At 38.2% G+C, this 10,974-nt stretch overlaps 1 protein-coding gene and 1 non-coding gene across 6 annotated transcripts; both read right to left on the bottom strand.

Moving 5' to 3' along the window:
• Nucleotides 1–291: 291 nt before the first annotated feature.
• LOC103706863 lies at nt 292–5,772 on the bottom strand. Of its 5 annotated transcripts, none has more exons than XM_039125501.1 (5): nt 3,943–5,772; nt 3,753–3,809; nt 1,738–3,553; nt 1,268–1,397; nt 292–1,058 (listed from the first exon to the last, which is right to left on the bottom strand). In XM_039125501.1, the coding sequence occupies exons 3-5, from the start codon at nt 3,397–3,399 to the stop codon at nt 403–405; spliced, it is 2,448 nt and encodes an 815-aa protein (XP_038981429.1). In that variant the 5' UTR covers nt 3,400–3,553; nt 3,753–3,809; nt 3,943–5,772; the 3' UTR covers nt 292–402. The 5 variants fall into 5 exon arrangements, with proteins under 5 accessions (XP_038981429.1, XP_008789339.2, XP_038981431.1 ...); XM_008791117.4 differs by having other exon boundaries at nt 4,043–5,772; XM_039125503.1 differs by having other exon boundaries at nt 1,738–3,550; nt 4,043–5,772.
• Nucleotides 5,773–9,468: 3,696 nt separating this feature from the next.
• Nucleotides 9,469–9,553, bottom strand: TRNAY-GUA. Its single transcript is given in 2 exon segments — nt 9,469–9,504; nt 9,517–9,553. It is a non-coding gene; the product is annotated as a tRNA-Tyr (tRNA).
• Nucleotides 9,554–10,974: the final 1,421 nt, after the last annotated feature.

Genomic DNA, 10,974 nt, shown 5'->3' with positions numbered 1-10,974 from the left:
ATAAGATTGTGATGCTATTCTTATATTAGATTGAAAATTTTCTTAGGGTGAATATGACTTTTAACTATTATACATTTGGATTGGCTATGAAAGAAAGAGATTGAAAGTGTTCAAAAAAGTTTTGTCTTCCTACAAAGATCATGTTAAATTACATATTAATTATCTTAGAATAAAGTGAGTGACATTGCCACCCTTGATTCTGCTGGCTGCTACATCAGGGTAGAGTGAGCAGCTGTTATACCAAAAAATTAAAAATAAATAAAACATTCGAAAAAGCAGAAGGACAGTAGCTATTACAGAGCTGATCATTAACAATTTTATTTTCAATGCATCAATACACCTAGGCATGGTTGGTCTGCCGGACAAAAACAAACAAAGGAGAGAAAAAAAATTTAAAGAAGTTCAGTATGCTAAATCCACAGAAACCTCCTCAACAAGCCTATCTAAGAGGAGCTCCTCCACTTGAACTACAACTTGGTCTGCCTCTTCCAGACAAATCTTATTCCCCCAGCCAATATCCCACATAGCATCTAACAACAATTCCTTGCATCTGAGATCTCTCTCCAATCTTATATAAAGAACATCCTTGGAAGTGACATCATCGCCAACTTCACCATATTTACTTAGTTTGCCAATTCCACTGCTGATGTCCCCAACCAAATGATCAAGAGAGGCATACGCTGAAGGGCTACATAAGCAGGTCTTGGACATTGGATGGTTTGAGAGCTCTATCTGATTGCTTTTACGTGCCATTAGCTCCTCAGCACAACCAAAGTAGAGCTTTTCATTTCTCGCCCCAAAATCTTCTAGGCCATTTCTTGGTTCATATAAAGGTCGATAAGCATCAAAACCGAAGAGTTCTTCTGCATGGACAAGGAATGATCGGCTGCTCAGGAGAAATTTTTTCAGCTCATCTCCTATTCCAGCTGCTTTTTGGGTAGCAGTTTTGTTATCGGAAACCGGAATAGCTGCTGCTTCTGTTGTCCCAGAGCTTCTTCCACCTTTGCTGGCTTTTGGCATGACTTCACAAATTACTTTACAGTCTTTTCTTATGTGATCTGTAATCAAACAAGTATTATCAAGTCTTAGAGCACCAAGATACTCCCTCTAGTTATTTTCCACTGCCAAGCTCGAAATAAGCATATCATTGATGACAAACGTTGATTACAAGATGGAAATGGTTAATCAGGTCTTGCAAGGGTGTGAAACCCTTAATTCCAACAGGAGTCGATCCGCTAAAGGAGTCCATAATTAGACAGATGTTTACCTTTGCTGCAGGACTTGGTCTCCTCTTCCTGCTTAGGGGGGTCATCAGCAGGCAAATTGCTCCTTGTTGATGCATCATCCGACCGGTAGGAAGGATTGATTTCCTTATCATGTGCTTTACTCTTTGGAGTCTACAAAAAACAAGATAACGCCATCACACAATTTATGCTAATTATCTTCTAGAGTGATGAAACTGTTTCAGTATTTGACAAACTACTTAGCTATTTGCTACAAGGTTTAATTCAGCAATTGAAAAACACAACAATTTTTCAGAATTTTAGAGCATACACATGCTCATATAACAAAAGATTAATCATCATGTAGAATTGCTTTACTTTTTTAGGAACAAACCATCTGTAACTTCTGATTATTTAACTGAAGTATAGCATTGAACACTTCTTGGTCTCATGCAGGTAGTTGTATCTGAAATGTAGAGACGAGAATCATTTAAAACTAGAGGGAGATACTCACAATTGCCTTGATACCGTTCGTGACTGGTTTTGTTCTGGTGGTCTTGCCGTCTGTTGCAAGAGCAGTGGAATTTTGTGATTTGGGTTTTTGTGGGGATGCCATAGTAGGCTTTCTTGGTATATTTACTGGTCTCGAAGCATTCTTTGGGGCAGCCAGTCTTTTATCGGTCTTAATTGGTGCTTTAGTAGTTGCTTTCGCCTGAGATAATGGAATCGCCATAGCTTTCACATCCTTTTTCTCTCCACCATGCATCCCATTTAACCATGGTTTTTGCCCCTCATAAGCTTTTTTGAGTGTTTTTACTGGTTCTCTTCTCTGTTGCTTGTGACATAAAGAAGCCGGAGTGTTCCTCTTTTGAGATGCTCCCACTTTTGTCCTCTCTAATCTCCTTGCTTTGCTTCCTTCTGATTTTCTGGATAGAAGAGGACCATTATCAGCAACAATCTCTTGTTGTTCTAACTTAACCGATTGAGCTACTTTCTTTACAGAAATGGGAGCTGAAAGAGGATCCTTTTGAACCTGTCCTCTCTTCGGACATGGCAAGTGCACAGGTTTCATGATCATAACTGTCGGGACTTGTTCATGTGTGCAGGGAGTTCCACCATATAGTTCCGACTGCGAAGCACTCGAAGAACTCGATTGAAATCTGCAATCTTTGTCATGATCACTCTTCATGAGCTCTTTAGATTTCGCTGTTTCGATGATATTCTGTAGAGTCTCTCTCTCTGGATTGGGATTCTGATCCATCATTGGCACCCTCCCTGCCTTGGGCACCTTGATATCGAAGGAAAGTCTTGGTGGATTTAAGAGTGAGCTCTCGTCACTCTTATCTTCTCTCTTAATGGGAAGGACAGCTGCTGAAGGAACTTGATCCAAACCCATAAGCTTTGCAATCAAGTTTGGTGCTTTCACCTTCGCAGGCTGAGAGCTCTTTGCTTTTCCCCTTCCATCATAACAAGCATCATCAAGTCCGCTGCTTGCAGAGTATCCCAATGAACGACTTGAACAAGCTGTTTCATCATCAGAAGAGATCGGCCGAAGATTTTGTCCGTAAATGCTGTCTCTGCTCGCATTCTTTAACTTGTTACCCAGACTCCTCGAGGACTGATCATAGCAGAGTCTTTGTTCCTGCAATCTGTTGCTGTAACCGCCGATTTCAGATCTTCTGGAGCCCATTAACTGAGTGCGAAATTCTTCTTCTTCAACAGCTCCTCTTTCTTCCATGAAGCCTGATCGTCCTCTGTCCTTTATCTGAGATTTCGTCTTCGCGGCTTCTTCAACTCTCTCAAGCATGATCAACGACTCCTGGAGATCCAAAGCACCTCTCACAATATCTTCTGCAATCTCTTTCGATCGCCTGTCGAGATCCGGCACCTTTGACCATGAATCAATCATCTGTGTCAGTTCACGAGCTCCTCTGGATACCTCCAGTAACTGCAATTCTGTGCTTTTCTTGGAGGCCATGGCCGCCGCCGTACCGCCACCAAAAGAGATCGGATCCAGGCCTTCATCGCCTCTTCGGCAATCCACTGCAACTGCAGAGGTGGATTTGGACTTTCTCGTCATCCCACATTCAACTGTTTCATTTCCATTCTCACAGCCGACCAGAAGAGTCTTTCGTAAAGATTTGGAAACAACTGATCTTAAATTGTCCAAAAGCATGACCTTAAAAAATTACAAGGTCAAATTCAACTCCCCAAGCCAAGCGCTAGTCCTGGATGAAAGCTGTACAGGTTCTGGAACTCACAAAGCACTACTGCAGGAATCTAAAACTTCGTTGCCAGATTTCATAAGAGATTTTGCTCCCAAGGATCTCCTTCAGAAAAGGAAAAGAGTTAGGTGTCAAAGCTAAATAAAAAGTGACATACTGATGAAGAATACTACCGGATGTGATTAAATATTTCAGTATTATATTCGACTCAACATGCATTCCCAGGCTTCTTTAATTAAACATCATTCGAGCACAGATACATTTCAAGTAGCATCAAAAGCGCAGTGGAGGAGAGCAGATTCACCTGCAATTCCGAAAGCACATGAAGAGTCGTGGTTCACAAGAGATTACTCATGAGGATCTGCTTCACATAAAGAAAGAAGAGGGAGTTGAAGAGTTAATTACTGCCAAAACTTTAAAAAAAGGAAAGAAAAAAAAGAGAGAAGTAAGAAAGAACTGTTCATGAAAGATGCTGCAATGGAATTTTGCACTACCTTTCTTTATTAAAATACACTTTTCCTGATTCTCTCATTGGACAGCATTAAAGTACAGGATATATTTCAATCAATATCAGTTGAAGGAGAAGAGACTTACCTGCAACTCTAAAGCAGAAAACTAGAGGATTTGAGAGCAACAAGAAGGCAAATAAAATTTTGCGCCTCCACCCTTGAAGACTTCACCTCCATTCCGGATGCCTTGGAGTCTGTGAGGAAGCCACAAACGGGGTGCATTGACTTCTTCAGCAATCAGTGCACTAGGAGAACCGAATAGGGTTGGCTTCCTGGCTGGTCTTCTCTCATCAAATCTCTTCATTTAATTTGGTGGGTCAATGAGATATAATACTGCTACACCTCACCCTCAGTATATCTTGGCAAGAAGAAAGGGTAAAACCGCACAGGGGAAGCCAACAACCCCCTGCCAAATAGGCCATGAATGATGAAAAAAAACAGATCTCAGTAGATTTTTGTTTGTTTGCTCTTTATCTAACCTTCATGTGGGCCATAGTACTCGGAGCTCAGACAGCACATTTGGTTTAGTTCATAAATTAGAAATTTAGAATTTAGGAATCGTTAACTTGGACTCAGAATGGTTTGGTTAGGTGGTCTAATTTGTGTTAATCTGGACCTAACTTCTAGGGTTCTCACGACTTAGATATTCCTTTCTGGTAGACCAAAACCCTTGGGTCCAGACTTTTGAGTCTTAAGTGGTGTTTAGTTGCAGAATAAGTAGGAGGGATCTTTCTATTTTGCAGTAGGCATGGTTTGCTATTTGATGGAGAAATAAGCGTAAGGAATAGATGAAGGGAAGAAGCTTCATTTAATGCATATTGAACTTTGTAATAGATTGTATCTCAAAGACCAAATTACCTTCATAAGAGATTTTATCTCACAAAATTCAATTAATGTATTCTTTTATAAAGTGGATAAGGATAAAATGGTTGTGATATAAGTTTATTCTATCATTTTGCCGGGATAGGTTTATACCATGTGAGGGAATATCATATCATGCATCATGATCTAAGCCCAAATTTTTTTGGTGTGCAGCAAGAATTCGGAGAGATATATCTCTTCCTCGGAGATATTCCCCGACTTACTTCGCAATCAAACACTATCTTAGTTCTCTATCCAATTTCAACCTAGTTCAATGCTGGATATGTCTGAATTATGTCATCTTGCCAGGGAAAGGACCTAGCAAAAGTTAGCCCCATGGGAATATGTCATTTTGCCATGAAAAGTCTTTCTTGTGGAATTCCCCAAGGACCGTATGTTTCCTCTCAACATTGTGCATGAGAGGGATGTCGATATGGTACTCTTAAGAAGTGACAAAAAAACATCCAGACAATAAGAAAATCATGTGACTTGATTTTTTTTAAAAAAAAAATTTATGAGAGTTTTTTTTTATTTGACCAGTCAATTTTTGAAATCAACCGGTCTTGTATTTTTTTTTTTTATGAAAAAAAAATCAGCTTCTCCATTTGCAAGTGATCTTCGAAACCTGAACATGCCATTCTCTTCATCTTATGTTTTACAAAAATCAGAAAACTTATGCAAATATAATACTAAAGCTAATTAGTCTTCTCATCAGGCTGCATCCCCTTTCATCCGACTTAGTGCAAAAGTTGCTGAAACTAGAGTACTATGATTTATTTGTATTCTTTCAATTGAAAAAGTAAAAAAATAATTAGAATATCTTCGGGTCCTTCTAGTTGATTTTAAGCAAAGTATCTTTCTTCTTTTTAAAAAAAATTTATTACATAGTTAACCATGAAATACTTGTTGTCCATGATTTATTTTCGTATTAGATGTCTGTAAATTTCTCAAAGCATAGGTTTTTTTTTTTTTTTTGGTTGCTAAAAGAAAGGGAGGGGGGGATTAACCCCACCCGCATAGCAGCCCCCATTTGGCCCTCCTTCCACCAGAGAATGTCCAATGCAGCTAGAAAATTTCTCATACCCTCCCCATGAGCACGAGCGAACCTGCGTATGAGTACATCACTCCAGCACCACCTCAGTACTAAAGAACCAGTGCGCTTCCAACGGGCAAACCAGACGGGGGGTATCCGGTTCCTACATTTAATCAACGCAGTCACTCCATTGGAAACAAAGCTCCGTTCCAACTATGCTACCACCTTGGTGGTAAAGCATAGGTTATTTAGCTTGATTAACTCTTCAAATATAACATTTGATTTTCGATAGGTTTTCGAAGCCCACCTCCATCCGATCTATATTTATTATCCTAACATAGACACAAATTGATCCTTCAATCGATCGGCATGAACAAAAAGTTAGATCCAAAATTCTAACGAGTACATATTTGTGTCCAATAAAACCCGAACCTAACTCAACCACAGGGCATCTCTAATAGAACCAATGGTAGTCAGGGCTGGTACGTAAGCATGAATAACATCTGAATTTGCAATGCGTGGCGTGCGAGAAAAGCTTGGGGCCACACAAGCTAATCGCAGGCCCTAGCAAGGGCATTGCAGCCATTCGTGGTTCCCTCAGCCCCTAATTTTAGCTCTTAATTTCCAAAATGTGCTTCATTTCAACAAGTATTAGCTAACCTTTCGTGGATACCACGCCTTTCATGCACTGTGGTTCATGCGAGCGTACACAGCTTTCGGGCCAACTGCCACCGTAGTAATTCTTATTCATGGGCCCCAAATGTATCATCAACCTGGCCCCCAAATTGACGTGGCAAAAAATGATGGTAATGCGGTTCATTGGCGTGCGTTATGACGGACCGGGGTGGCCGATCCTGTTGGATCGGGCCGGATAAGGCTGGGATCAAAATATTTATTTCTCAAAAAGATTAAAATTTCAAATCCGAACTCGGCCTTTATTCAATGAGTAATTCGATGTGATCCGCATCCATTTATTTATTAAATAGATGGAATCAAATTAAATAAATTAAACAAGTTATATGAATTTTTGATAAATTAAATAAATTTAAATAGGTTGAACAAATTCAGCAGGTCGGATTGACCCGGAAAGCAGCAGGTTATGTATGTATTTATATATGTTTGTTTTTAATAAATCAAATAATTTAAATAGATTGAACAGGTTAAGCAATAGAAAAGAAACGAGTTGTGTATTTATTAACATATAGTATTTGTATAATTATTTTGACCGGGCTGGGTTGGGCCTATTTTTAATGTTTCAGATCCAAACCGATTTTAAGATCAGGCCTGCTTTTTTTTTTTTTTTGCTTAGGCCTTTTTCCCTTTTTTTTTTGATAAAAAATAGGAGGGGAGGGGGAGGGACCAGCCCACCCGCATAGCAGCTCCACTACTGGGCCCCCCTTCCATCAGGGAATGTTCGATACAGGTCGCAGGTTTTGCGTGCCTTTTCCGACCCGTGAGTTCACCCCACTAGGCTCACCGCCTCATGTGTGGGTACGTCATCTTAGTGCCATCTCGGTACAGATGGAAAGAAAGCATATCCGCCACCGAGCCATCCGGACGTGGGGTATCCGGCTCCCTAATTTAATTGACATCTGCGCATTTTGAAACCGGACAACTCGGATGGAATTATCGCCCCCATACCACCAGGCTACCACCTCCAGTTTTTGATAGTGGTTCCATGCTAAACTTTCTAAGGTGCCTATTCTGTAAGGGAATTGGAACAATGAATTATGTTGGGACATAATAATCAACCTATATAAGTCTGAAGGAGGTATACATCATCTCTAATCCAGCATACCAGCAACAGAATAATGGAAGCTTTTCTTGGATCAAGAAAATCAGGGCAATACTAAGAGTGAAAACCTTTAGGTGAAAATTTAGTTGGGGAAGGTTCCTTGCAAGTCTATGCTTTCAAGAATCCTACTTTTGGGGGATTTGTTTTTATGAAGTAGAGAACATTGAGCATGTCTTGATAAGATGTCGATTTGCTTAAGATTTTTGGGCGCCTTTAAACACCAAGTATGTATCTAATCGTCAATTCAGTTCGCTATCACAGCTGCTGCAGTATCTTTCTTCAACAACAATTAATGATGGAGACTATGCTATGATTTATATAGATTGGATGCTATGGATTAATAGTCTTAATGAGAGATTTTTTCAGAATAAATAGTTGTCTGTGCAACAACTAATCATGAAGAGCTGCCGACTATGTCAATGAATTCAAGTCCAAGGAAATAAATCTTTTTACATTAGAACAAGGCACTAAAGTAGCTGTTCTGATGCACTATGTCACCATGGAGATTACCCTTTTGCAGTTTCTTGGCTACCTTCTCTCCTTGGTATGTTGAAGGTAAATTTGGATGGATTGGTAAAGGGTTCAATAGCTGGTGTTGAATTACTAATTAGAGATGAATTAGACTCAACTCTTGATACTAGCTGAAATTTTTATTTTCATTTGGGCAAATATGATTTAGGCAGCAAATATAGCCATTTGTATTGCAGACTGTCATTTTCCTTTTAATAATGGAAATAAATAGCCTTTATAATTGTCATTATTTTATTCTAAAATAATCCATGTTCATATAAATTATAGACGTTATAACCATTAAAAAAAAATAGAAGGGAGTAGATGATCATATTGTTGAAACCTTGCCACGGTCATCCAAGTTACCAAGAGGACAAAACCTCCAAAAGAGACAGCATAAAACTAAGCCATTTAGGTTTAATTACAGTGAAAGCTTTATTTCTGTAGAAATATTTCGTACCATGAAATACTCGGTAGTCCGTATTGTATTCATCATACACTACAATGAAAATTGAAGCCCCTAAAAGAATAATGCTAAGCTTTGTAATGAGATTGAAAATGACGATGTTACCATTAATAGTCCTCATAGACATCTTGTGTTATAAATGGTTGTGTACAAGTGATTACAATTAGATTAAGCGCAATGTGCTTTTGTGATAGCTAGAAAACAATGTTTTCTTCCTTCACAAAGAATGAGTTCCATTCCCTTTCGCTTTCTTAAAATCTAATTAAATGAAAATTTTCCTTTCGGCCCTCCTAGTCCTTGATTTTTTTAAAAAAATCAATAAGCAAGCTTCTTCTTACTAAAAATTCATTTAACAAGCAAGCATAGCTCTATAAATCCATATTCATGAGACAACTTCAGAAACCTAAAATCCTAAGAACTAGAACTTGGAGAGTGCTAATATTCTTTCATAGGATAAAATACCTGCAACATTTAATAAACTTTATTTGCACAAAAGGAGTGAAAAGAAAAGTATTCTATCAACTAAATTATTTAAAGGAAAACAAGATTTTTACTTTTGGATAACGAACATCTCCATGGCCTATGCATACCAAAATACAAAACGCAAGTATGGAAAGTAATCTATTTTTTAAGAATATAGATTTTTACTCATTGGAGGAAATAAAATCTATAACCAATGCAAGCAGAATGGAAAATAATTTATGTATCATAAATCAAAAAAAAATTCTGAGCTATGGAAAGTCATAGGTTTTTACTGTTTGGCGAGCAAAAGAAGTCTTCATATCAATATAATTGGAAAGTCGTTTATTTTTTAAGATTCCAGAAAAAAAAAATAAAAAATAAATTTCCGACCTGCCGGATTCGAACCAGCGACCTAAGGATTTATCTGCACAACTACAGTCCTCCGCTCTACCAACTGAGCTAAGGTCGGTTGACATTTCGGTACAGAATGCAAAATATAAAGCCTATGGCTACAAATCTATCCCAAGCCTTCTACCTTCTTTTTTTTGTTCAAAATACTAAGGGCTCGTTTGGCTCGCGGGAAGCATCTGGGAAACAAATTTCTAGGAATATGATTCCTGGGAAACAAATTTCTAGGAAGAGAATGCCTAGGAAAGTACTTTTGGCATGTTTGGTTGACCATGGAAAAGTGACAAATTTCCAAGGTGCTTATGTTTGGTTGGCCATCCACTTTCCTAGGAAAGTTATATATAATTCCTATTATGCCCTTAATAAAAATTAGGTTTTTAATGCCTCTTTAATGCTTCTTTAATGCTGAAGGGACTTTTTGGGAAAAAGTAAAAATGGAGTGATTCCCGCCTTATGGGAAAGTAACTTTCCCATATTTCTCATGGGAAAGACTTTCCCATGAAATGTGGGAATCACATTCCCATGGGAATACAACTTTCCCTTCTCTCTCCTTTGAAAACTCCAACCAAACAAGAGGCATCTCATTACTTTTCCGTTGACCACACTTTCTCCCCTTCTTTTCCCGCGAACCAAACGAGCCCTAAAGTTCTCTTTAAACTCCACTGACATGTGATTTATGCCGAGGCACAGATGGAGGAATTCATTAAGCTCAAAGATTGAGAAAAACTTTAGATTCAGATATCTATCCTGAATTCCGCCATTCTCAATATCCTTTTCCGGTCGAGAAACAATATATTACGTGAAAGAACAAAGTTCTATCAAGAATCCACCAATTTTTAATCAACTAAGCGTTTAATTTAAGAAGCATTAAATATTTAACCCGATGGAACCACCAGAGCCTCGGCTGTCCTCTTCACCAAAATGAAAGGATTAACCAGCTAAGTTTTGAGATATTAGTTCCTCAAAAATAAAAATAAAAAAAAAATATGAGATATTAGATGATGACATTTAACCAAAGCTATTGGCTACATTACAAACCTTAGAAAAATAAGAATATGTAGAAAAAAATATTGTGAAGAACTTTTTCTACGTACCTCATGAGGTACTCATCATATATATTTATAGTTGAAAATGTACAAGAGATTACAACTAGGATGATACAAAGATAGACAGAAATAATAATTGGATCTCTAAGATCAATCTTAAATTTTTACTATTTAAAATTTAGAATTCAAAATTCAAAATTCAAAATTTGATATTTCTAGAATCATAAATTCTTAATATGTAGCTTGATATAGGGCTGAAATAAAGATACAGCCAATACTCCCCCGCAAGCTAAGGTGGGTACCACTGAGAGCTTAGAACGTAGCTGTTGAAAGTGTTGGGAGGCAAGTCCTTCAATGAATATACCAGTGAGTCGGTCATTAGAGGAGATAAATTAGACATGAAGCTGACGACAAGCCACTCGCTCTTAAACAAAAA

The sequence above is a fragment of the Phoenix dactylifera genome, chromosome 4 (assembly GCF_009389715.1).
Source record: "Phoenix dactylifera cultivar Barhee BC4 chromosome 4, palm_55x_up_171113_PBpolish2nd_filt_p, whole genome shotgun sequence".
NCBI lineage: Eukaryota > Viridiplantae > Streptophyta > Magnoliopsida > Arecales > Arecaceae > Phoenix > Phoenix dactylifera.
The sequence above is the reverse complement of the archived record's forward strand: the minus strand, read 5'-3'. Positions and strand labels throughout refer to the sequence as shown.